The sequence below is a fragment of the Pan troglodytes genome, chromosome 23 (genome assembly GCF_028858775.2).
Source record: "Pan troglodytes isolate AG18354 chromosome 23, NHGRI_mPanTro3-v2.0_pri, whole genome shotgun sequence".
NCBI lineage: Eukaryota > Metazoa > Chordata > Mammalia > Primates > Hominidae > Pan > Pan troglodytes.
The window spans coordinates 26,080,986-26,108,237 of record NC_086016.1 but is presented as its reverse complement, the minus strand read 5'-3'; the positions used below and the strand labels follow the sequence as shown (position 1 = coordinate 26,108,237).

At 51.6% G+C, this 27,252-nt stretch overlaps 1 protein-coding gene across 17 annotated transcripts in view; it reads right to left on the bottom strand.

The window, feature by feature from the left end:
* CABIN1 (calcineurin binding protein 1) overlaps nucleotides 1–27,252 on the bottom strand; it is a 166,015-nt gene that overhangs the window by 38,501 nt on the left and 100,262 nt on the right. For all 17 annotated transcript variants that reach the window (XM_016939804.4, XM_016939808.4, XM_063808360.1 and 14 more), the window contains 3 exons: nucleotides 24,146–24,328; nucleotides 18,204–18,535; nucleotides 5,701–5,814 (listed from right to left, as the gene is read on the bottom strand). In XM_016939804.4, coding sequence (XP_016795293.3) covers nucleotides 5,701–5,814; nucleotides 18,204–18,535; nucleotides 24,146–24,328 — 629 coding nt within the window. The remainder of the gene's footprint in view (nucleotides 1–5,700; nucleotides 5,815–18,203; nucleotides 18,536–24,145; nucleotides 24,329–27,252) is intronic.

Sequence of the window (27,252 nt, the reverse complement as noted above, 5' to 3'; positions counted from 1 at the left end):
CAGCCCAGCCTAAGGAGTTCCCCCGAGGGTGCCTCTAATCCTAGCCTTCCTCTCCTGCCCCCTTTCTGGCTGAGCAGCACCCCACCCCGCATGGGAGAGCCCAGCTCCCTGTCCCTCCTACATGCCCTGTAGCATGTTATGAAGGCCCCGCATGGAGATATGCACGCAGTGCTCTACCATCAGCCTTGAGCATCCTGTGGCCAGGGCCAAGGCTTTCCCTGACTCCTACAACATCCAGCACTGGCTGATCCAGGAGAATGAGCTTGGAGACCAACTGCTGAGGGGAAAGGGATGAATGAAATTAATCCACAAATATTCATGTGGGCATCTCCTCTGGGCCAGGCCAGGGGACTTAGGAACACAGCAACAGCACAAAGACGCACAAACCAGGAGACTGTGAGAGCAGACACTGGGCCCATACATGTGTCCACCCAAGGAGACTGGGCAGCAGCTGCAGAGAGCAAAACGACCTGACCTTCTCACATGGAAACTTCTCCAAGACTTGGTGTCATGGAAAAAGCAAAGTCGCTAAAAAGCGCACACGCACACTTTTTTTTTTTTTTTTGACATGGAGTCTCGCTCTGTCGCCCAGGCTGGAGCGCAGTGGTGCAATCTCAGCTCACTACAACCTCCGCCTCCTGAGTTGAAGGGATTCTTCTGCCTCAGCCTCCTGACTAGCTGGGACTACAGGCATGCACCACCATGCCGGCTAATTTTTGTATTTTTAGTAGAGACGGGGTTTCGCCAGGCTGGTCTCGAACTTCTGACCTCAGGTGGTCCACCCACCTCTGCCTACCAAAGTGCTGGGATTACAGGCGTGAGCCACTGCACCCAGCCACACATGCACTTTTTAAAAAGCCGCACGACACATCTGTTTTTGTACACACAGACCCAGAAAAAGATAACAGCTTGGCTGATCACAGAAGCACCTCTGAGAAGGGCACAGTGCCTGGGGATGGGCAAACAAAGGTATGTGGACTCTATGTGTCTGAACTGTTGGCAGTGAAAATGTGGTCCTATATCACTGTGATATTATGATATATATGACAAGATATATATATGTTTGTTCATCCATGGTTGCTGGCTCCTAACTCCCATAGCCCTTGTTACTGTAAAGAGAATCTCTCTTTTTCTGACCTTCTCCTGCCCTTCTTTCCACTTGCCCAAGACAGGACTCTAATTTGATTGTGGGCCATAAGACCTTCATTCCAGATAAGAGTCCTGCCCCACATCCTGGAGGAAGGAATGCTGCAGAGAGGGCAAGAAGAATCTGAACAGACAGGCCTTGTTGGGTTTAGATCATAATCTTTTTGTCCAATAACATTTTGACATAGTTGTCCATGTTTCAATCATGCCTGTGAAGTCTCCATAAAAGGCCAAAGAGGACAGGTTCCTGAGCTTCCAGATAACTAAATACATGGAAGCTCCTGGTGGGTGGTATGCCTGGAGAGAAACAATTACAGGAGGATAGAGCCTTCCCTGTACCCTCCTATAACATCCCTTATAATAAACTGGGAAATGTGTTTCTCTGAGTTCTGTGAGCCACTTCGGCAAATTAAACCCAAAGGGGGTTGTAGGAACATCAACTTGAAGCCAGTCAGTTAGACATTTCGGAGGCCCAGACTTGTGACTAGTGACTGATGTGGGGGATGTTTTGAGGACTAAGCCCTCAACCTGTGGGATCTGACACCATCTCCAGGTGTTGAAATTGAGCCTGGGCAATATAGCAAGACTCCGTCTCTATAAAAAACTTAAAAATTGGCTGGGCATGGTGGTGCATGTCTGTAGTCCCAGCTATCTGGCAGGCTGAGGTAGGGCCCCCAAGGGCCTAGGTGACACAGCACGATGCTGTCTCTTAAATCTGCCCCCCATTTGGTCACAGAAGTCTTCTGTTTGTGTTGACTGTTGTGTTGGTGTGAGAACAAAGGAAAAGGGGTTTGAATTTTTCCTAAACTACAACTCTCACAATTTTCAAAAATTATCATTAAAAAATAACAGAAGTGCCCCCCACCCAAGCTCTAAGGATGACAGGCTGAGCAACACAAAGGCTGGGCAGTGTGGATGGCCCAGGACAGTGGGTTGAGAGGGATAGGGATTAGGGTGCTGATGTCCCCAGCCTCAACCTCCCTTTACCTCCTCTCAAGGGCCAGCACCCACCTACTGCCTTTGCTTCCCACTAGACTAAGCAGTAAACCCCAGTGCAGGCTAGAAGAGAGGTGAGCCAGTCTGCTCATCCCAGCCTAAAGACTATCTACCAGAGACATGGCCCCATCCCAGCAGAGTCAGCCAAGGGCTGCCCTAAATGCTCCTTCATAAACACGTTAGTATGCAGTTTCCCCAGACTTGGGAATATGCCAGATAGACTCATTTGCTGAAAGCATTCAGGAACTGCCCAGCATTTCTTGACATACTGGACACTAGGCATAGCTCAAGGAGCACAAGTAGCCCAAACCTATCTCTAAAGAGAAGAGGTAAGAAAGCAGAGGAGGACAGAGGCCCCAAACGATGGTAAAAGCAGCAGGTCACTGGGAAGCATGGAGGAACAAACAACTGTCCTGGAAGTGGCAAAACCACCAAAACACCCAGTCTGGGCTGGGGTGGCCCTGATCTTCAGGGGCTTCCAGGTGCAGGGATGGCATTGCCTATGTGCCAGGCCTACATGAGGCTGTACCAGCCTTCCCTCCCACAGGCACACAACCTCAGACTGCTTTTCTGCAAGACTCATTTTGGCAGGTCCCAGAAACTAAGGAGGAGGTGCAGGGAGTGAGCCCAGTGGGAAAGGGGCCTGGAGCATGTGGCTGCCAACTTGGATGTGCTCTGCGGGGCAGGCATCTGAGGGGCCAGCTTCCCCAGCTTTATCATTAGAAAGGCTGAGGTCTTCCCCTGTGAGGAAGACATGGAGGTTGGCTCCTTCCTTCCAATATCACTGCACAGGCTTTAAGGGCAAAGCACCAAAAGGAGAGAGGAAGAGAGGGAGGGAGGGAAACTATTTTCTTAAGTACCTGCCATGTGCCAGATCCTGTGTTAGAAATATTACCCCGGTATCTAACTTGATTCCTACAGTTACTCTTCAAGCCAGGTAATAGAAGCCCACTTTCAAGGTGAGGAACCCAGGACAGGGAAATTAAGCAACTTGTCTAGCTCCAACTCGCCTATCAACTGCAGAAAAACAGATTTTCAAAACACTGACAAAGGGCTCATTTCATTGATATATAAAGAGTTCTTATTAATCAATAGGAAAAGGACCAATAATCCACTAGAAAATGAACATGAAGGACAAAAAATTTGCATAGAAGTTAAAATTAACGTAATGTCACAGTCAAGGCAGTGCTTCATAGGTGAAGCACTGAGCCTTTCTGTGTGTGTGTGTATGTGTGCGTGTGTGTGTGTGATGTATTGTTTGTAGTAAAAAAGACAAACTAATCTAAGTGTCCATCAATAAGGGATGGGAGGCCGGGCACAGTGACTCACGCCTGTAATCCCAGCACTTTGGGAGGCCAAGGAGGGCGGATCACTTGAGGCCAGGAGTTCGAGACCAGCCTGGCCAACATGGTGAAACCCTGTCTCTAAAAAAAAAAAAAAAAAAACAAAAATTAGCTGGGCGTGGTGGTGTGGACCCGTAGTCCCAGCTACTTGTGAGGCTGAAGCAGAATTGCTTGAACCCAGGATGCGGAGGTTGCAGTGACCCAAGATTACGCCACTGCACTCAAGCCTGGGTGACAGAGCAAGACTCTGTCTCAAAAAAAAAAAAAAAAAAAAAAAAAAAAAGGAGGGATGGGTAGGTAAACTGTGGGACATCCCTATGTTGGGACTACTATGCAGTAGCTATCAAAAAGAATGGGTGGGTTCTAACAGTATCTCCAAGAGATACTGTTAGAGATATTGTTTAGTAAAAAAATACAAGGGGCAGAAGTGTGTGCACTTTTGCCTTTTATGCGCATCTATGTGCACTAGCTTGTAAATGGGCAGATGCCCTCTAGAAGGACACACATGAGACAAGAAACAGTTTCTGCTGTGGGGAGGTGGCTGTGGCCTGGGCATGCAGGTAAGAGAGCACCTCTCTTTTGCAGCAAATCCCTTGGTATCATGTAGATTGATTACCAATAACACCCCTACTTGTCTATAAAATACCAAAACAGAGAGGGTGGGCAGATGCAGGGCTTTCAGGATCTCAAGCTCCTACTCTGACCCCAGAAGACCACACCCTGGGAGAGGAGGAGCCATGGATCCAGACACTCCCACCAGCTGGCTGGCTCTCAGTGGGGACCTGCCTGCCCATGTACCCTGAGAAATGGCCTGTTACACCCCTCCAGACCTGAAACCTGCTCTCCTCAGCTCCTGTTCAGGCCACCTCTGCCCTTCAGTTTCTCCATGAGTAAGAGGGAATCAAGGAAAATACAGAAGAAACCAAAGCTCAGAGGGGATGTATGACCTGCCAAAGTCACCCAGCTGGGAGCTGGCCATGCTGGGAGGGGCGGTGGATAGGTAAGGACTTGGAGGTAGAGGGGAGTGAGGGGCCAGCTGTCTCCATGCAGGACAGAGGAAATGGGGGAGGGTAGATCCAGGTGGGGTATCAAGAGAAGCATATGTAGGCCTTTGGGATGAGAGGCAGGCAGGCCTAGGTGATTGGCCCTGCCCTGCTCAAGGAGTAAGTCTCCACCTGACACGGAATATCAGGGCTGAAGTTCACTAAAAGCCCAATATTGGTCACACTCTTTTTTTTTTTAAGAGGGAGTCTCACTCTGTCTCCCCGGCTAGAGTGCAATGGCACCATCTCGGCTCACTGCAACCTCCACCTCCTGGGTTCAAGCAATTCTCCTGCCTCAGCCTCCTGAGTAGCTGGGATTACAGGTGCCTGCCACCATGCCCAGCTAATTTTTGTATTTTAGTAGAGACAGGGTTTCACCATGTTGGCCAGGCTGGTCTTGAACTCCTGACCTCAGATGATCTGCCTGCCTTGGCCTCCCAAAGTGCTGGGATTACAGGCGTGAGCCACTGTGCCTAAGCCACATTTGTTTGTTTGTTTGTTTGTTTGTTTGAGACAGAGTCTTGCTCTGGTCCCCCAGGCTGGAGTGCAATGGCATGATCTCGGCTCACCGCAACCTCCACCTCCCGGGCTCAAGCAATTCTCCTGCCTCAGCTTCCTGAGTAGCTGGGATTACGGCGCCCGCCACCACGCCCAGCTAACTTTTGTATATTTAGTAAAGATGGGGTTTTGCCATGTTGGCCAGGCTGGTCTCGAACTCCTGACCTCAGATGATCTGCCCGCCTCGGCCTCCAAAAGTGCTGGGACTACAGGCGTGAGCCACCGCGCCCGGCCCACACTTGTTTTTTAAGCAGTCAGAATCTCCTACGTGCTTGAGACCACAGGAGCTGCTCCAGCAGGAGGAGGAAACCTGGGCCTGTACCCCTGTCATCACTGCCTGTGTGGCCCCAGAATACCTGGGGCTTTGGAGAACATACCAAGCTCATCCATGCATCTCCCCATAGGAGGGGGCAGTGACTTGCCAGAAGTCGCTCAGCAATCACAGCCCCACACCGGAGTCTGGCTCACTCTCGACTGCACCACCCTGCCTGCCCTCTGAGGATGCCGCAAACCTGAGGCCCTGGGAACACCCACCTAGGGGGTCAATTCATGCGCCTTCAGTGAAAAGCAGTGGCAACAAACAGCCTTGGAAATCAACAAGGCAAAGTACTCACGTTGAAGAAATTGGTCTTGTTCCTCTCGCAGAAGAGCCCCTGTGCCGGCATGTGCTGCAGTTGTTGCCACGGGATACTGCTGCCTAGCAACACGTCGCGGGCCCACTGGAGGTTCTGGGGAAACAAGAAGTAGGTTGAAAGTGAGTGTGTGGGCTGCTCAGGGCGCCCACAGGGAAGGCAGGCGGTCCCCTCCTTCTTGGCTGCATGGCAAACCACGATGAGCAGCAGTTCCTGCAGACATCGATTCCACAGCTCCAGGCTGCTCTGGCCATGGGCTTTGATCATCAGGCTGTGGGATGCATTTTCAGAACTGATCTCTGGCCCAGCACCACTGGTTTAGGAGTGTAGTCTTTGACTCCTCAAGGTGGAGACTGACAGACCCCTGGCCTGACCAACCCTACAAACCTGCCACATGTACCCAGTACCCGCCTTCTGTCAGGGGGCCCCCACAAGCCCAAATAGCAGCCCTGACTTATTTGTCAGGAATCAGTAGCGTTCCTTATTCACGGCCAGTGGTACAGCTGCTTTAGGCTCGGAGGGCCGGACTCTGGCCACAGTGCTTAGGTCAGTGATCTCTGGGCAAAGAGCCTCTTGGTGGAATCCAGGCCCAGGGGAGAATGGTGTAGGGTAAGAGGGTGAGTGTGGGCCTGGCTGCCTCTGCCTTCTCTGGGGCCTTCTCACTGGCCCATAGAGCAGGCCTTCCCACCAGCTGCCTGGCCAGCCACTCCTCCCTCTCTGGTCTTCACCACAGCAGCCAAGCACCTTGCACTGGCCATCTCACTCCACCTCAGGACCATGCTGTCCTAGAGGAAAAGGGCTGGCAATGGGCAGAGCTGGGCTTGGCACCTGGGACTGCACAATGCCAGACCCTCTACCCTTTCCACGGCACCCACTGTCCCAGCCAATCTGTCCTCCCCTCCCGCTCAGGTCCCTTGCTCGCCTTTCCCAGCGCTGGGCACAGGCCTTCATCACCTTGCACTCCAGCTGCTCCGAAAGCCCTCTCACTTCTTGGCTTGCAAGCTTGTCCCACCTGGTCCCATTCTGCCCACTGCTGGCCAGGCTGAGCATACTGAACCGTTCCCCTAATCATCATGAGGCAAAAGTGCAACTCCAGCTCCCTGACTCGCTGGCTGTGGGGCCCATGCTAGCCTGCCTCTAAGCCTTTGCTCCTATGAGGGCTACCCTTCTGCCCCCACCGGGATGCTTTAGGGACTGAGGGCTGCTCCTGAACACTGGGCAGGGAGGGCCCTGTGGCTGTGTGTAGGAGGCTCCATTCACTGTGAGCTTCCCGTCTGCTGAGGGGAGCAGAAAGGGAGAAGGCAGTGGGAGAGGTTTCTGGGGCAAAGGGTGCAGAAAGCACTAGCCTGTCAAACCCAACCTGGATTATAAATTAGCTTCCTGCAGACCTGGCTACTGTGTACTGGTGGAGAGTGTGTTTCTCCAGCTGTCTCCCAGGCCCACCAGAGAAAGAGAGCTGATCAATGCTAAGGCACAAAGTGTCCAGACAGCTTATGGGGGCCCTTAGCTGATTCATGCCTGAGGCCCCAGATAGGTGCTGACAGGGAGGGCTGAGACCTGTCTGGGGAATCATGGGTACCAGGCTGGTGGGGTAGGGGAGGGGGCAGAGACTGTATTGGGCCCTTGCTGAACCTCTGCAAGGGGGAAGGGGATCTGACTTGCACGGTGCACCTGCAGCATAGAACCTGCCCTGTAGCTTCGTGGTGTAGTGAGGTAAGGCAACATGATGCCTCCTGGGTTGAGCACAGTGCCATAACCCCTCACCTCACAGAATTACCAATGAGGAAATAGAGGCTCAGAGAAATTCAAGAGCTTGCTCAAGGTTCCAGAGCCAGGAAGTGGCAGAACCATCCCTGGACTCTGGTCCAGGCTGCAAGGACTCTGAGGCCTGGGCTCTTCCCCTGCCCCCTGACCTATCCACTATAGGTGGGCAAGTTACTTTACAAATCTGCCTGGGCATGTGCTGTGTGCTGAACACTGAGCCAGCCATCATGGCCAGCCCTCTCTCAGGCCTCATGCAACCTGTCACACTGCTGGCTCATAGGCACCTCTGAGAATGGGAGGAGGCCCATGGAGCCACTTGCCAGATAACGGCACATTTTCCTTGGCTGCATTGGCCCTGAGGCTTGTGCACATAGACCCTCCTGTGACAGAGGGCAGATGGAGGGCTGTAAGGTCCTGAAGAGAAGTAGGGCAAAGAATCGTAGAAGCATACAGGCACCTTATGTCCTCCCTTGCCTACTATCTGGACCATCCCTGCTTCACAGCAGAAGGCAGAGGGGACATCTAACTCCTCTGCTTAAAGGCCTTTGGGCTGCACCTGCCTCAGGGCAAGAGTCAGCTCCATGCCTCAGTCTACCTGCCTACCCGCTGGCTCATCTCCCCCATACCCTCCAACCCCTCTTTGTGAACAGCCCTCCAGCCACACTTGTTCCCACCTTGGTCCCTGCAGGTCTCTCTACCTGGTGCCACCTCACCTTTCCCCCTGATGCTCCCCTGGAATACTGTTCCCACAGCCCCATGGCCACCTTAAATAGCCTTTCCACTGACTCGCAGATGGGTCTGCTGTCTGCCCCTACTTCTCTATCAGCCCTATAAGGGCAGGGACACAGTCTGACTTCACTGATGGCTCCTCCAGGACAAGTCTAGTTTGAAGCTCACAGAAAAGGGTGCAATAGTTGCCCACAGGAAGAATGAAAAGAAGCTGAGCAGTCTGACCTTTCATAAAATGGGAAGGAAGTGTATGTCAGGTTGAGGGAGGAGGGCAACAGCCATGGGGCGTGAGTGGGGCTGCTTGGGTCCTTCCCAAGGCCAGGGTGCCAGCACTATGCTCCCTGGGGCCAGCTAAGCAACAGTCCATGCCCTTGAGGCTAAATTTCAATGCCAGCCCCCGCCCACTAACTCGCACTACTCTGCCAGCAATCGTTTCACTACAGCACACATTGGGCTGACTGTCATAGCTCCTGGAACTCCCCACGCTCCCTTTCTCTTCACACAGGAAGCAAAAGCTTGGGGTGAGGTGGCTTGCATCCCTACCTGTAGCCTTCCATGGGCCCTGCATGTAGTGGGGGCTTGGCAAAGCCTGTTGACAGCTGGAGATGGGAAAACAACTACTACCCTCTGGGGACACCTGCTGTCCCAAGATGTGCAAAGCCGTAAGGCAGACCTGATCCCAGGTGCCATCTGTCACTATTGTATAGTGGCCTGGAGGATGTGCTCTGCCTGTGTCACCCAGGGTCTCTGCCCCCAGGGGCTGTCTCCCTGCCACAACCAATGATGATGATCCACTCACCACTTAACTACCTCCTGCCTCACGAATCCACAAGGGACAGATGGTGGGGCTCAGAGAGGTCAGGCTCTACAACTCCTACATGGTGACTCCAGGTGTGCAAACTGTCTGGTGGGGATCCTGGAGCAGTGCCAGCCTATCTGCAAGACCAGTAGGGCTCCACAGGGCTGCCAGGAAGGTGGCTATGGACCTCAGCTGTGTTCAGCCCTTCACCTAGCCATACCTCAGGCATTGGCACGGGGGCACAGATGGTGCTCACGGGTTCCATGACAAATGGAGGAATCAGGAGTGGTGGAGGGCTTGGCCAGGGAAGACCTTCTGCAGCCTTTGGAGCCACCCAGGACCCCTTGCCCTATGTGAAGGGGAATTGGCTGGGAGCCCTTGGAGTAGTGTTCTATAGGCCAGAGGAAGAGGAGTGTGTGGCTACCTGCTGATGGGAGACTCAGTGGGCTGCTGGGGACATCCATAAGCTGCGGGCACATACCTGCTGCAAACTCACCCCAGCAACCTAGGACATGAATATCCCCATAGCTAGACCTGGTAGACGTAAAGCCAACCATTCCTGATACTTCTAATCATGAAAAATTATAATTAGAATGTCTGTTTGGATAAAGCCAAATATTAAGGAGTTAGTGTAAAAGCTGTGCCCACCCTCCCCCCGCCCCGAGAATCCTGTGTAGGCATTAGAAGTCATGCAATCAAAGAGTTTATGAGTACACGAGAAGCAAAAAAAAGCAGAACCACATTTGCATACATTTCTGTGAGTGTGTGTCTGTTTGTGTGTAAAGAAAGTAGGCAGAAGATGGAAAGGAAATGCACCCAACATTCCTGAGAGTTGCCTGGGGAGGGAGACTCATGGCAATAGTTCTCAATGGGGGTGGGGGTCTGTCCCCAAGGAGGCATCTGACAATATCTGGAAACATCTTTGGTCATCACAGCTAGAGGAAGGCTACTGGTATCTAGTGGGTAGAGACCAGGGATATTGCTGAAAGTCCTGCAGTGCACACACAACATCCCCACAACAGAGAATTATTTGGTCCCAAATGTCAATAGTGCCTCAGGAGGGAACTCTGTTCTACGTTATTCATATATACTCATATATATACAACTGTTCTATATCACTCATATATATATATACGAAAAGTTAAATACAGTTGTTGAAGATGATAGATGTGCAAACTTTCTCACCTGATTCACAACATTAGAGAATCAGAACAGAAGCAGGATGAATGACTATCTGTGAATTGACCTTGACTTTTCTCTTTCCTTCACACCCCACAGGTCCTGGGCCAAAGAAATGGGGTCTGATTGGGCTAGCGCTGCCAGGCTGCTACTCGTCATACCTCACCTAAGTGGAATCATTCAGTATTTGCCTTTTGTGACTGGCTATTTCACTTAGTATTATGTCCTCTAGGTTTCCCATGTTGTCTGATCCATTGATTCAGCTCTTCTGTCTGAATCCATCTAGAATCAGACTACTTCCTGATATCCTGCTGTGGCCTCCTCCCATCTCTGCTGCCACACTGACTTCTTCTCCACCTGTGTGGACACATTCTCAAGCTCCTGGGCCTCTGACTACTGGGTGGGTTTGACTGAGGGAATTTGATCAGAGCACTCACTCCTTGAATTCCCTCCCTGTGGAGTTGATGAGGGGCAGCCATCAATGGCCAGCCCCGACAGGCACCGCGGCTGGCCCAGGGTACCACACTCCTCTTCCCTTGTGAATTCCTACTCTCTGCCTGGGCCTGTGTAAGTTGCTCCTTCATTAAGTGCTCTTCAGACTTTCCTGTTAGATGGGGCCATCTGTGTCCTGCTAGGCCTCTGACAGGCCACCCCCAACTCACTCTTTACATATCAGCCCAGTAGTGTCTCTGACACACTCAGGCCACATGGAGCCTGTCTTCTTCCACAACCTTGCGACAGTTTTTTGTTTTTTTAGTTTAGCTTTTTTTTTTTTTTTGAGACAGAGTCTTGCTGTGTTACCCAGGCTGGAGGGCAGTGGCACGACCTTGGCTCACTGCAACCTCTGCCTCCCAGGTTCAAGCGACTCTCCTTCCTTAGCCTACTGAGTAGCTGGGATTTCAGGCACACACCACCACACCAGGCTAAGTTTTGTACTTTTAGTTGAGACGGGGTTTTGCCATGTTGGCCAGGCTGGTCTCAAACTCCTGACCTCAAGTGATTTGCCCGCCTTGGCCTCCCAAAGAGCTGGGATTACAGGCGGGAGCCACCATGCCCAGCCCTTGCGACAGCTTTAACCTAATTCAGGATGATGTCCCCTCAACTCCTCCCCTGCCAAAACTTGCCCTGAAAGCCTCTGACCTCATCTTCTTCCTCTCTCCTCCTTGCCCATCTAGTCACACCAGCTTCCAGCAGATTCTAGTCACACCAGCTTCCAGCAGATTCTAGTCACACCAAGACTGTTTCTGTCTCTAGGCATGTGTTTTGGGTGTGTGTCCATCTGGAAGCCTCTTCCCCAATATCCTCGTGGCCATCAGGGCTCCCTCACTTGATTCAGGTCCTTGCTTAGACAGGTCTTCCCAATCTCCCTGTCTAAATAGTCACAATCACACCTCTAACCCCTTACCAAGCTTTGTTTTTCTTCCTACTCATCACTAGCTGCCCACACTATTCTCCCAGTGAGTACACAATGCTATATCCCCAGCACCTCAAACAGGAACCTCCTGCGTGACAACCACTCAGTAGACAGCTGCTGAATGAGTGAACCTGCAGAGATGCACAGAAAACACACTGGGGGGAGCACACGAAACACAAACACTTCTGCCATGTCATGGCTTGTGGGACAGTTGTGGGTAGTTTCATTCTCTTTTCCAAGCTTAAACAATATTATTGGTAATAAAAGCTGCTGGCAGAGTGCTCAAACCTATTCAAACTGCTGGAATCTGCATTTCTTTGCAGGAGAGAGGACCAGGAAAGCAGCAGCCAGTATGGGGGCAACCTGTCCCACCTCCTCTGGCACCTAAGGGCCCAGTAGAATCTTCAAACCATGAGGCAGACAGACTGAAATGCAAAATCAAGATTCCTAAGTTCAGAAAAATATCAAGTTCTCCTTTTGCAAACTATACAAACTAAAGCTTGACAAGAACCTGGCTGGTTGGGAGCTGCAGCAGCCTAGGACATCCAAGTGAGGATGCAGGGCACACCACCATTTTGTGGAAGGGGCCACTTTTATGTCCACAGAAAGGGAGCAAAGGTTAAAGGCAGGCGAACACCCTGCTTTGTGGCCAGCATGCCCTCCTGATGCCTGGTTCTACTATCTGTGTGGTCCTGGCTCAGTCAGTGTCAACTCAAAGCTCACCAGCTCCCCCCGAACACTTGCCTGTGAGCAAAAAGCAGGGTCTCAACAGCAGACCCTCACACCTGCTCCAGTCTAATGGTGCAGGGCCCACTTCAGAGGCCCTCTCGTTTAACCTGCACGATAGTCCTGGCTTCTACGGGTCCCCCACATGAGCCAGCAGCACAGGCAGGTGGGGATACTGTACTCACAACAGGTGGGCAAGGGGTGGGGGTTCACACCCAGCTGACCTGTCCTTTACCCAGGCTCACACCAGAGCACCAGCTGACCCTGAAGTCAAAAGTCAGCAGATTCCCTGGTGATCCTTCAGCTGAGCACACAGCACCCCTGTGGGGCCCCCCTGGCAGGAGTCTGTCTCTAACCAAACCCTGGGCCTGGGCTCATCCCATATAGGTACCGGGCCAAAGAAATGGGGTCTGATTGGGCTAGTGCTGCCAGGCTGCTACTCCTCATACCTCATCTGAGTGGAATCATCCAGTATTTGTCTTTTGTGACTGGCTATTTCACTTAGCATTATGTCCTCTAGGTTTCCCATGCTGTCTGATGTGACTGAATTTCCCCCCTTTTTAAGGCTAATATTCCACACTGTTTTGATTAGTATATCATAGATTTGTAGTACGTTTTGAAACTGGGAAGTATGAGTCCTCCAGCTTTGTTTTCGTTCAAGATTATTGGCTCCAGGGAACATCTTATAACCAACCCCCTCTGCCTTGAACCCCTTGCAGCAGAAGTAGCAGGAGGTGAAGGGGCTCAGCTCCCAGCTGAGCAGGAGGCAACTGGGAGAGCAGGGCAGGGGTGTCTATGCCTTGGCCTTTTTCCTGGACACCCATCAGTAAAGGCCAGAACCTTCATGACAAGAGGTGTCTGATGCCATGTGCTCTCTCTCCTGGGGTGCCTATATGGGCTCAAAGAGCCAGGTTTCTATGAGTGTAGACTCAGGCCTCAAAATCTTGGTGAAGATTGTGATCCAGAGAGTAAGTGATACAGTAGCTAGAATTAGGGCCCTTATGGCTATCAGCATAAATGATCATCCCCATCTAAGGTGTGCACAGTGTGCAGGGCAACAGGTGGACTGCCTTGGGGGTTCCAGGGGCAGCCTGTGTGCAGCAGTGCCAACCTTGGGAGGGAGGGCAGCCTCAGGCAGGCAACAAAGGTCCCTCAGGACAGACCTAGCCCTTGGCCACTATGCCCCAGGCAGGGAGCCCTCAGAGGGCCTGGCAGAGGAGTAAGGAGCCATGGGAGATGCTGACACTGAAGAAATGGGTCTCACTAGATGGGTGAGAAGGATTGTTGGCTGAGGGCAGTGCAGGGTGTGTTGGACATTGCCCCAGCACTGCATCCCTCACCTCATTAACACAATAATTCTGCTTTCATATCACTATCATTCTCATCGAGGAAAGAAGAGCCCTGGACCTCCAAGAGTTCCCATGCGGAGCCAGGATCTGAACCCAGGTGAGGCCAGCTTCAGAGCCCACATTCTCTCCTCCTCCCCCAAAAGCCCTGCTGTCAGCAACTAAGCAAGTGGCACACTGTGCCCTGAAGGCGGTTTCTTTCCAAGGCCTGGGCAGGCAGAGCCTCACCTGGAGGTGTCTGTGAAAGACCTAAGGGTTCAGGAGTCAACCACACAGCTCCAGGCAGGCTCTGCTTGTGGGCCCCTTTGAAGAGGCAGACATCGGATGCTCCAGTCCACCAGTGAGCTGTGAGATGGCAACAAGAAAAAGGCACTGCCAAGCCCACAGGCAGGATTTTATGAAGAAATGTGCTGCTGTCAAATATACACAGCGGGAAGTGTTTGTTAACAAACAGCTGTGTTTGGAAAGTGGTAACTACTTCCCAGTTAATGGTTCCACATTAGTCAGTGACAACATGGAGTTGTGTCCCCCAGATCTGTGAACAAGCTGCTGCCAGCAGAGCTGACACCCCAGGTCTGGGCAGAGCCACATGCAGCCCCCAGGATGGCATGCCCCAAAGCAGCAGGAAGGTCTTAACTCAGGCTCTCAGGGGAGCTAGGTGTTAACAACCTGCATTCAATTTGGTGGTGGTAACTGGTGCTCAGCAAAGGTTTCTGGGTGAAGCAAACACAGGAGCCAATGGGAACCACCCTAGACCCAGCATATGCAAGGTCTAGAATGAGCTCAGTGGCCCGAGGCTACCTGAGGCACACTTGGCACCTGCAGAGCTGCCTCCTGGAAGCAGATCTGTGGGTAGGCAGTGTGGCTGTGGGTAGGGAGTGTCTGCTGCTTAAGGGGTCTAAGATTCAAGATAGCATTCCGTTTCTGAGAACTAAGGAACTCAGCCTGGGAATGCAATGAACAGAAAAGCTGGCAGAAACTGAGGCTAATGGCTACTGGGGGTTGTCTGGGGATACTGACATCAATGGTGCAGACAGCCCAAGGCAGCCTCCATCCCTGCTACTGGGTGGGGATGGCTGGGTCAACTGGCCCGCCTACCCTGGACCATCACAGATGACCAAAATGACCTGGCGAGGGGGCATTCATGGTAAGAGCAAAATGGCAAACTATGAGTGTGGACAGGGTGTGGGGAATGGTGCAGCAACTGGGCCAGCATGAGATTGCCTGGGGCTGATGTCTGGCTCTGTCACTCAGCTCTGTGTGACCCTCAGAACAGGTTCCCAGATGCAAAGTAGAAGGGGTATGATCCCACCTCTGGGACCTGGTGTACCTGGTGTCTCGAAAGCACACAATCAACAGGGCATGTGTATTGGAGTTGAGAAGAAATACAGGTAGGGCATCCTAAGTCTGAATATCTAAAATCCAAATTGTTCCAAAATCTGAAACTTTGGTGCTTAAACGAAATGCTCATTGGAGCATTCTGGTTTTTTGTTTTTGTTTTTTTTAGAGGGAGTTTTGGTCTTTCGCCCAGGCTGGAGTGAAATGACGTGATCTCGGCTCACTGCAACCTCCGCCTCCCCAGTTCAAGCGATTCTCCTGCCTCAACCTCCTGATTAACTGGGATTACAGGTGTGCACCATCACGCCTGGATAATTTTTGTATTTTTAGTATAGACAAGATTTCGCCATGTTGGCCAAGGTGGTCTTGAACTCCTGACCTCAGGTGATTCACCCGCCTCAGCCTCCCAAAGTGCTAGGATTACAGGCGTGAACCACCGCGCCCAGCCTCATTGGAGCATTTTGGATTTCAGATTTTTGGCTTAGCGATGGCTCAGCCAGAAGTATAATGCAAATATTCTAAGATCTGAAAAAAGCCAAAATCCAAAACTCTTCTGGTCCCAAGCATTTTGTATAAAGGATATTCAACCTGTACTAGACCCAAGGGAGCTAGTTTTAGGGTGGCAGAATTGTGGTTACCTCCCTCCAACTTTTAATTTTGACATAAATACTGTTTTCTACTTCTAAAAAAATCATCAAGAGAAGGGGCAGGCTGTAATAACAGCATTCTGTGTCTAGTGCTGAGCTAAGCACTTTATATGCACTGGCTCCTTCAAATTCAACATAAAGCCATTTAGCAGGGAAGTGGAGGGTGGGTGGGTGGGGCCCGTATCGCCACTCAACTCTCCTCCCACCCAAACCTGCTGTCCTTCCCCACTTCCCTTGCACAGGTGCCAATTCCTAATACATATTTTGTACCCGAAATTCCATCTCGACATCTGCCTCTTGAGAAGGTACCCTGTAACAGGATGAGGAAGGGTCTGAGCTCACTACTAGGGAACACCAGATCCTGGTCAGAGCTGACCACAGCTGGAGGGGGCTGCATGGCTGCCTGAGGATGCACTTGAACAGAAGGACACCAGAGGTGGGGGAGGACAGGACAATGGTTACTAGTGTCTGTTCCACTGATGTGTGTGTGGGCTCTTGCAGTGGGCTCTGCTGCTCCCAAAAGAGGGAAAGGGGAAAGTTCCCAAAGCAATGGTGAGCCCAACAGAGTTCATATCAGCCATTGCCCCTCAGGCCCAAAGATGGCTTCAGCAGTGAGGACATGCTGGTTGGGGTTTATTAAGACCCAGGTCCACCTGGGTGCAGAAGGCCTGGGATACAGAGGTAAGGTCCACTGCCAAGTGGAGGCTGAGCAGTGAGCAAGCCAGGCTCCAGTGTGGCACCAACAGCCAGGGAAGCCGGAGCTGGCCATCGTTTGCTAGCATGCACTGCACCTTGAACTACAGACCAAAGCCCCAGATGATGAGACACCCTCCCTCCCAGACCTGTGTCACCTGCTGTGCCCTGAGGAAATCAACCAAGTCACATGAGCATACCGGTCACTGTGGGGACACAGCACTTACCTTCTTGGACCCCTGTATCTAGTCCCCCTGTATCTAGTCCCCCAAACAGAATTCTGTGAAGTGCCACTTCCTGCACATAGCCAGTGCCAAGCCAGGGCCCATCTCTTGGCCAACTGTCCATTCTGGTTCTTCAAACATTCCACTGAGGATGCTGGGGGGAACCAGCAGGAGACCTCTAGGAGGAGGACCTGACTGAGTCCTCACAGCTAGGCCCTAAAGGTCACCCCTGCTTGCCCAGCATACCTGGCCCTCTCTGGCCCTCGCCCACACCAATGCCAGCCCAGAATGGCCACCTTCCTGGGCTGCTTGCTCTGTCTGGGTGCTCTCCCTTCCTTCCAGACCAATGCTGTCCCCTACAATACAGGTCTCAGCACAAAAGGTGTCTTTGCAGAGGCACAACAGCACCCTCACCCCTCTATGCCCCCCGTTATTTTCTCTGTGATATTGTTCAAATGAGACTTGCTTTACTCAACTGCATGTTTTTATTTTTTATTTATTATTTTTGTTTTTCAGATGAGTCTCGCTCTGTCGCCCAGGCTGAAGTGCAGTGGCCCAATCTTGGCTCACTGCAACCTCTGCCTCCCGGGTTCGAGCAATTCTCATGACTCAGCCTCCCGAGTAGCTGGGACTACAGGCATATGCCACCATGCCTGGCTAACTTTTGTATTTTTAGTAGAGACGGGGATTCACCAGGTTGGTCTTCAACTCCTGACCTCAGGTGATCCCCCTGCCTCAGCCTCCCAAAGTGCTGGGATTACAGGCGTGAGCCACCACGCCTGGCCATCTGTATGTTTTTAAGTCTGCCTCCCCCTTAGAATGTAGCTACATGGTGCAGGACAACGACCAGGACACTCCCCAACACCTCCTGGGTGAGAGACTAAAGGAAAATAAAGCCACCCCTATTATTTACGTCCTGCCCAGGCCACATTACCTCCCCAAATCTAAACGCCAGCAGAAGAGGTCTGGCTGGGAAGCCCCTGGAAGCACTTAAGCCTGGGGCACAGCTGTTAAGGATCGCTACATCATCCGCTTTCCAAAAAGAGCTGGAGGAGGCTGTCAGCACCCAACCCCCATGAAGCAGAGGCTGTGAAGATGGTTTTGGCAGCTGCACCAGAGAGAAGAGCCCAGGGGCAGGGTATGGTGAGGAGGCCCCTGCAATATGCAGCTGGAGAGATGGGGCCTAGGGCAAGCAAGGCCAGAACAGAGAGTAAGCAGGGCCCCTAGGGCACCTGGAAGACGGGCTTGCTGTCACTGAGACGATGGGTGAATGGCAGGGGTGAGGGAGCACGACATCAGAGTTTGAGTTGCTGCACAGCCCTCACAGGAAAGAGTAGTTGAGCCTATGGACCCTTATCCCTCACCCCATAGCCTATCCCTGAGACTGTGAGACCCCCTACACTCCTCCCTCCATTCCTGGCTGTGACCCTGGGCCCTCACCACCAGGTTCCCTGGCAAGCTGGCCCACTCCTGGGGCTGGCCCTGCCTCCTGCAGCTCTCCTCGCCCATCCCTCCCATGTGCTGCTACCGTGAAGCTCCAATCTGTCTTAGCTCTGCCCACCAACCTTCAAAGATGCCCAGCTGCCCTGGGAAGATCCAAGCCCCCTTGGCCCGGCAGCCACTCACCCGGTGGGTCTTGCTGTAGGTGTAGAGGAAGGCCAGACGGTAGAGACTCTTATAGTGCTGGGGGAAGCGGCTCAGGCACAGGCGGAAGGAGGCGATGCACTGCTCTGTGAGAAACTGCCGCTGCTCCTCAGCACCAGCCGGCAGCCCCTGGGGGAAGGCCACTGGCTCCCCTGGGAGGTCCCCTCTCTTCTTCCCATCCCACAGGGTGGGTGTGGATGCTGAGGGCTTGCCAGGGATGCAAGCAGAGGCTGGGGTTTCTGCAGCAGGCTTCTGGACACCTTGCTCTGCAGCCCGGAAGCCTTCTGTACTCTCCAATGACTCCTCGTTTTTTCCTACAGTTGAGAAGAAGGGAAAGAAAGTCACCCTGGTTTTAGGCCCTGTCCATGCAGTGGTCTACCACCAGTAACGGAGGTGCCTTGGTGAAGTGATCAGCACGGCTGGATCAATGCCCTTGCTGAGTGGGTGCTGGACCCAGCAGCAGGAGGCACAGGGCCCAGTGCTGGCTCTGCCCCAACCGAGGTCTCCCGCTCCATGAAACAGGCTGTCCCAGCTGGCATGCAGTGAGGGACCCAGAGGCTACAGAGAGGGGAAGTTATGGGCTGGGCTCTGGGTCTTCCCCTCTGAACGGTGGCACAGGCTGTCCCACCTCTGGGGCTGGGGTATGGGGAAGCAGCCCACAAAGGGCAGGTGTTGCCACCACCAGCATCGCATAAAACACAGCCAGGGTTCAGGAAGTATCATACCTGCTCCCCTGCTCAGTGCTCAGCCCACTGCCTGCCCCAACTCCCTCTCCAGGGTTGCCGCTGCTATATGTGAGCCAAGTGCTCCCACATGGGCCCTCATGTGACATGAGCCCAGCTCCTGAACACCCAGCCTTGCTCCACCAGGGGCCATGGGGCAGCAGTTCACATCAGGATAGCCCAGGCTGGGTGGTGGTGCTGCAGGGCTGGCCCCAGGATGATGACAGTGGCCTGGATGACCTTGGGCTAGACCCTGAGGTGCAGGCTCCTTGGCTACAGAAGAAGAAAGCTGTCTGGCCCGGGAGGGTGGGACAGATGGAAAGGGCTGGGGAGCAAGGGATAAAGGCAAGGGGTCCTGTGGTCTGTGGCTCCTTAGGCACTCAGGAGCATGGCACGCCCTGCACAGCCTGCCTGGAGGAGGCCAGAGAAGCAGCCAGCAGCACCAGCTCTGAGGTGGTATGCGATGGCTGAGCCCTCTCCCTACTGTAGTAGCAGCCTGGAGATAGCTGGGGCCTGCTGGGGCAGGGCCGAGTCAGCAACAACCAAGGCCCCCCAGTTCTCCGCATGCTAAGTCGAAGCCTATCTGCAGACATCAGGTGTGTGGCCAGGTTGCCCACCATCACTATTCTCGTTGAGGAAAGAATCTGAGCATTCACTCCCTATGTTCCCCTCAGCCACCTGCTATTAGTCTGACCTTCCCTCCCTGCTCCCCTGCAGCCCACCCCACTGCTCTCCCTCAGTGTCCTTGCCTCTCCACCATCACTCCTTCTCCTGGAGCCATTGCCCTTCTCCCTCCCCTGCATCGCTGCCCCCAGTGGTGTTGGCAAAGAAAAGCCATAAGAGCATCTCCCCTCCCCCAGGCCCAAAGCCTACCATGGGCTGCCCCCTCCCCCTACCCTTTGAGGTGGCCCTAATGACTGAATGCCAGGAGGTCCTAGCTCCTTCCAAACTACACTGTCTTCTCATGTGAGCTCAAGAAGTTGCCTGCGTCCCACAGCTTAGGGCTGGCACCCATCTTACAGGGGATACCATCACTTTATTAAAAAATGTGCCAGGTTTCTAATGTGTTCAAAATGTGGCTCACCAAACAGGGTAAGCCATAATGCTGGGATCAGCCCTGTGCTAGGCACGGGGGAGACAGAGGAATCAGATGATGATGCAGGCCTCTCAGCGGTTCACATCAGGCACTGAGAGCTTGGACACAAAGACACACAGAGCACAATTTTTATGGAAAGCAGGCAGAGGGTCAAGAATTCAGCCAGAGTTCTTAGAACACATAAAGAGGAAGAAAACAGCAATCCTAGACTGAGTCAGAAACCCAGCTTCAGGGAAGACCCGCTCAGCCGCCCCTCTCTCAGAGAGACAGCTATTCTCTTTTCTCTTTCTTTTGCCTATTAAACCTAACCCCCCCCCCCCAAAAACAAACAAAAAAGCCCCTGAGAAACAACAACCCAGTTTTAGGCTGGGCGTGGTGGCTCACGCCTGTAATCCCAGCACTTTGGGAGGCTAAGGTGAGAGGATTGCTTGAGGCCAAGAGTTTGAGACTAGCCTGGGGCAACATAGCAAGATCTCATTTCTACAAAAAAATTTAAAAATTAGGCAGGTGTGGTGGCACCTGTAGTTCCAGCTACTCGGGAGGCTGAGGCAGGAGGATCCTTGAGCTCAGGAGGTTGAGGCTATAGTGAGCCATGATCGCATCACTGCATTCCAGCATGGGTAACAAGGACAAGACCCTGTCTCAGAAACAACAACAACAACAATCAGTTGCCTAGGGGTCTGGGTGGCCGAAGGGGCCCCGGAGAGATGGGGCGAGCTGCCTTACACACAGCATCCACTCCCACTGCTGAACAGGCCTCACAGGTCACTAGAGCCCTCCATTTCCTTACCGGAAGAAAGAGGGTCAGAAATGCCAACAGGACTACACCACGTTTCCCGGCCAGGATGTCCAATTCTAACCCTAGCTGCGTGAAGATGAGAAAACTTCCTTCTACCAAGAGAAAGCAAGTAAAATGTGTGTTCTGGCTGCTCTAGCCTAGGCCGGTGCCTGCCGCAGGCAGGGAAGACTGGCTTGGAATGCCTGTGGTGCATATGCCAAGGCCAACAGAGCACAGGAGCCATCTGATCCACATCAGCCCATGGAGGTCCTAGAAGAATAAGGCACAGACATGCCCCCAGCTGAGCCTCTGGACTGATGTGTACTGATGGCCCAGTGAACTCAGGGGGCCTCATTATGGAAAAGCCTGGCCCTCAGGTGGCTACACATCTTGGCAAGACACCAACAGCTGAGAGGCCCAGACCAAAATATGCCCCAGCAAGGACCTCAAGTCTGTCTCTTTTGACTTCTGAGATCATCTTACTCAAACTCTACTGGCCTGAGAAAAGAGCCCAGTGAGGATGCTTTCCACAAAGGGTGGGCAGGCAAGATGGGAAGGAAGCTGGGCATTGGCAGGTCAACTGCCCCCAGGGCGGCCTCCCCCACCGACAACCATTTATCACCCTATCCTGCATGTGGTGCATGGGCATCGTCACTAGGCCTCTAGTTGACCAGGAAGGGGCAGATGTGGGCAATCTGGCATGCCCTTGTGTCCACTGCCTGGATCACAACAGGTGCTTGTCAACTCTGCTTTGGGTTTTACCCTCTTGCCCTCAGAACGATATAATAGAGTGGGCTTGTGTTTAAGTGATGAAACTGTGGACAACTTTCTCCCTAGATCAAATAAATAAATCTCTACTCTTGTGACCTTCATATTTTAGACTTTTTTTTTTTTTTTTGAAGCTCTGCCCCCTGCAAAGGTGAGCTTCCGCTAGCTGCAACAGTCACTTCTGGGAAAGGCTCTTTCCTCAAGGCACCTCGGTCAAGGCCAGTGTGGAGAAAGACAGCTTCTGGAGAATTAAAGGAAGGAGGCTGGTCCTCGGGCAGTGTGACAGCTTGTGCCTGCTAGACACGGTGGGAGGGAGCGCATCTCGTGCCAGGCAGGATGTGGCTGTCAGATCCGTTTCTGCTTTCCCTCAGTACCCAGTGCATGGTGCAGATCTGGACCTGTTGTGCCCTGCTGCTTGATAACAAATACGCGTGAGTGAGGGCCTGTACCCCACAACATTAATGATGGAGGAAGCAGCAGGCTGGTGGTAGGACTCTCCATGAGGGTGTGCTGGGAAGGCAAGTGGTGTGGAGCACACTTGGGGCCCGCACTCAACACTGCCTAGGCACTGCTGTCCCAGCTTTCTGCAGGGAGGCCAAAGGCTGCTCAAGTACTGCAGACTGTGATGGCCAGGCTGCTACCCAATGGGAGATCAGGGGAGTGCGTGTTAGAGACCACCACTGACCAAGACCAGGCCTGGATGAGTGCTCTGCTCCCAGAACTATCTGCTGGCTGTGGGCTTGGGAAGCATTCCCTGCCATACCTGCTCTTACAACAGGAAGTTGATCAACTTCACCACCATGGTTACCAAGAAAAGCTGGGCTTAGAGAGGAGGAACATGGCCATGGAAGCAAGAGGTTTCATTTCATGCTTATCAGCTATTGTGGTGACCTTTGGTCCTACCCTAACTTTCTTCACCAGTGGCCAGCCCCACAAACTGTCTGCTTAAACCACTGGCTCTAATGGAAGGAGGGAAGAGGCAGGACACTCTTCATGAGTCTAGAAGGGCCTGTATAGGCTGTGCCAGACCAAAGCCAACTCACTCTCTGCTTCGTTCCCCCAACACCCATGTCCCCTTCCCCATGTAAGTGGGAAAGAAGCTCATGATGACACAATGGCACCTACAGCAGTCACGGCTTGACAGGCCACAGAGCACACATGGTAGGTCTTACTTGTCTGATAAGTTTTAAAAATCTTATTTTTAAAAACAGAAATGCTGTATTATAGTGTTAAGAGTGTAAGTTACCTTTTTCCTTCCCATTCCAAACTTCCTACAGTGTGTTTATGTCAGTTACAGAATGTCAACACTGGCTGGCAACTGCATAGTGACTGCCTGGTGAGAGAGTGGGGTGGTGGCCTCATCTCTTGATGAGGACCAGATACAAGTAAATCCACATAGTAAGTCCTCCATTCTGTGCCCTCTTATCTAGTGTCTCTATCAGGTGTCCCCTAATGGGGATACTTCCAATCTACTGGAGATGTGGTCTCATGCCCTTCTAAGTCCAGCCAGGGGAGGCTGGCAGGGAGCAGAGAGCTAGGAGAGGTCTTCCTTAGTGTAAATGGCTCTGGCCCCACTGCCACACCTATGTGTGAGCTCCCATCCAGGGCTTGCTCTGAGACTTCCTGGGACAAGGCCTGGGTGCCTCAGGGAGGCAGTTTATCACCAACGTTTTTCCCCATCCATCCATCCATCCATCCCACCCGGAGAGGTAGCATGGGGTAATGGTTAAGGGTGTACACTGACAGGGCAAATTCCAGACCTTCTCTGAATCTCATATTCTTCAGCTATAAAATGGGAATAGTCATTATGCTTTTTTTCTAGGGTGCTTGGGAGAACCAAATGAATTAACACAGTGCCCAGCACAGAAAAGAGTATGGGGCTGGGTTGTTGTTATTACTGTTTGAGAAACACGTGTAAGCCCTGGCCCTGGCCAGAGTGGGAAAGCTCTCAAATCCATAGCTGACCAGCCACAGCTCAGAGTGGGGCCAGGAAAGCCCCAGCCTGCCTGTGATCTCCCAGTAAGCCCAGATGTGGGGCTCTGCCAACTGATTTCTATAAAGGGGGCCTGGACCCCCCAGGAGAGTTGGGCACACCCCCAGGCTTAAATCAGGGCCCTCTGCCCCCCTCCCCCAAAAAGAGAGATTTTTCCTGAAGACCTCATATGATTCAAACTAAAAAGAAAACACATTTGTGACATTTAGGATCCAAAGACTTTAAAAATAACCATTTACCAACAACAACAACAACAAAAACAGAGCACACTGATATCACAGACATAGCTTTCCCGGGCTGGGTTGTGAGGGTCATAACAACAACAGGCAGCATCCCTGAGCACATGTGGTGCTGGGATCTGTGTGCACCCTCAGGAGCTGCCTCACTCAACCCTCACAACCCCAGGGCGGGCACTGGGACCATTCTCATCCTACAGGGAGAAAAATGGAGGCCCAGAGAGTAAATGACTTGCCCAGCCAAGGTCCCTGGGCCACGAAGCCTTCGGCTTTGCCCAGATTGCCACAGGACATCAAAGTGGTTCTAATTCACTGAGTTAGGGCTTCATACCTCTTTCTTCTGTGGCCCCCTGAAGATCTTTACCCGTCGCTCCTGCTTGGGAACTGAGAATGGGCAGCCTCTTCTCTGTGTAGGATTTCCTGGAGCCTTCCAGTAAGCTGGTGGGCTCATTAAAGAAGTCCTGCGTCGAGCTAGAGTCTGAGAGCGCTACGGCTGTGCTGTCCTGGCTTCGGTCTGAGGGGAGAAGGAGGAAGAGAGGGCGAGAGCATTAACCTACACCACCTCCAACACAGGGGGCCTTCCTGTGGTGAGTCTCCCTGCCGGTGGCCTGGGGACTGCTTTGCAGGAGATGGCCTGAACACAGCCATTCGACACTGCTGGGCCCAGCCCATCCCAGAGGCCACGGAGCAACTCACCAAATGCACCAATCTCTATGGTCAACCCTCCTGGGGTTCCCCCAAACACTGGTATTCTGGTAAATGTTTAACAACTGGCTCTCAGGGAAAAAGAAAGCCCTGATTAATAGCACTTACTGATTTCTGGAGTGTAAATATTCCCACCATGGCAATTTTCAAGTTACCAACGTGCTGTTGTCAAATGTGGAGTTAGGAAGAGATGCACAGTAGCCACCACTATGTAGTTTTTCTACCATATAAATATAACAGAAACAAATGAAGTGGGAAAGAATTCAGGAAACATTTTTAACCTGTTAGTAAAAGCCAGGTGTCATCTGGAAGAACTCCAGATCTCTGGGAGCCACAGATGTAAAAGGAGTTTGTACTCACTCACTGGCTGCCTTCTTCGGACCTTCACAGGTGCTCATGAGAAAGAATAGGGGCGGGGCAAAGAGGGAAGTTGAGGAAACCTTCCTGGGAGTAGTGCAGATCTGGAGGGGAGGAGTAGTTGATGCTATGGAAAAGGTACAAAGCCTACCTGGAGGAACAGAAGCCTTCAGGCATGGAGGTGGGGGAGGAAACCTTGTTGCTTTCAGGGTACAGGTGAAGACCCACTGCAGCTGGGGAAGGGAAAAGGAAAAACCTTCTATTCTAAGGGAGGGGCAGGAAATCATCTAGGGTCCAAACATTAGAGGTCTCCTACCACTGAAGGAGGGGCAGAATCACTGAGAAAGCACCACCCCTGAGATGCAGGAACACAGAGCCCACCTAAGTCTGAGGCTGGGACCAAGACAACAGAGAACTACCCCATGTCCCCAACCCTAGGCTGGCATGCACTGAGTAACAAGCAAGGGAGTCTACTGCAGGGAGAAGGCAAGAACATGGAGGAGTACCCTCCCTGAGGTACTCCCAAAGGCCTAAGGCTGAAGGTGGAACTGGAATGTTGAGAAAAACCTTGTGGCAAACCAGCTCCCCTACTAAGCACAAGGTAACATGAAAGGAATTTGAGCTTGGGAGGTTAAGGCTGCAGTGAGCTATGATTGCACCACTGGGGCACTAAAGGTAACCATAGCAACAACCCAAGCCAGCTCAATTTCTGACTAGCCTAACTCAACTTTCCCTACTAAAAGCCTAGAAACAAAAGAGGGAAGCCTATTCCAGGCATAAATATTACTTATTTCAGTTTCTTCTGTCCTACACGTGATATCTGGTATTCAATGTAAAAATTGTAAGACACACAAAGAAAGAAAGAAAAAAGTACATCATCAAGAGACAAATCAATCAGCAGAACCAGACTCACAGATAACCCAGATATTGGAACTACATGTCAGGGAATTTAAAATAACTAAGATTAATATGATTCATAAATATGATTAGTATGTCAAAGGCTGTAGTGGAAAAGCTGAACAATATACATGAAGAGACAGGAAATTTCAGCAGTGAGATTAAAAAAAGCAAGAGTCAAATGCAAAGGCTAGAAATAAAAAACACAGTAACAGAGATGAAGAATGCCTTTCCCAGACATTGCAGCCAACCTGACACAGCTGAGGAGCAAAAGGAAATCAAAACTTGAAAACAGGTCACTAGACATACCGACAATCTCCAACTTACAATGGTTCAACTTAAAATTTTTTTGACTTTACAATGATGCAAAAGTGATATGCATTCAGTAGAAACTACACTTCAAATTTTGAATTTTGATCTTTTCCTGAGCTAGTGATATGCAGTATAATACTCTTGCATGAGACATTCAACACTTTATCATAAAATAGGCTTTGTGTTAAATCAGCAGTCCCCAACCTTTTTGGCACCAGGGGCCAGTTTCATGGAAGACAATTTTCCACAGACTGTGGGGGCTGGAGGGGATAGTTTCAGGATGAAACTATGCTCTGGCATTAGATTCTCACGAGGAGCGCACAACCTAGATCCCTCACATGTGCAGTTCACAATAGGGTTCACGCTCCTGTAAGAATCTAAGGATGCCTGCCACTGATCGGACAGGAGCCAGGGCTCAGGTGGTAGTGCTCGCCTGCCTGCTGCTCACCTCCTGCTGTGCAGCCCAGTTCCTAACAGGCCACGGACTGGTACCAGTCTGTGACCTGGGGGTTGGGGACCCCCGTGTTAGATGATTTTGCCCAACTGTAGGCTAACGCGAGTGTTCTGAGCATGTTTAGATGAGGCTGGGCTAAACTGTGATGTTGGTAGGTCAGGTATATTAAATGCATTTCTGACTTAATTTCAACTTACGTTTGTTTTATCAGGAAATAACCCCATTGTAAGTTGAGGAGCATCTGTAATCCAAACCCAGAGAAAAAGAGTGGACAGGAGGAATCAGAACAGAGCATCCAAATGATCCAACATGCTAATCGTAGTCACAAAAGGAGATGAGGGTGAAACAGGACAGTAGAAATATTTAAAGACATAATAACTAAGAATTTCCCAAAAATAATAAAAGACATCAAATCACCAAGATTCTCAGAAAACACCAAGCAAGGGAAAGATCCCTCCACACACATTAAAAAAAAAAAAAAAAAAAATCACACCTAGGTGGGCCATTTTGAAACTGCTGAAACCCAAAGATACAAAATGTTGAAGGCAGTCAGAGAAAGATACATCAGATACAGAGGGACAAAGTTAAGAATTACAGCAGACTTCTCATTAGAAATTACACATATCTGACAATATCTTTAAAGTGCTGAAAGAATAAAATAATCAACTCAGGATTCTATACTCAGTGAAAATATCTAAAAATTGCAGGAAAAA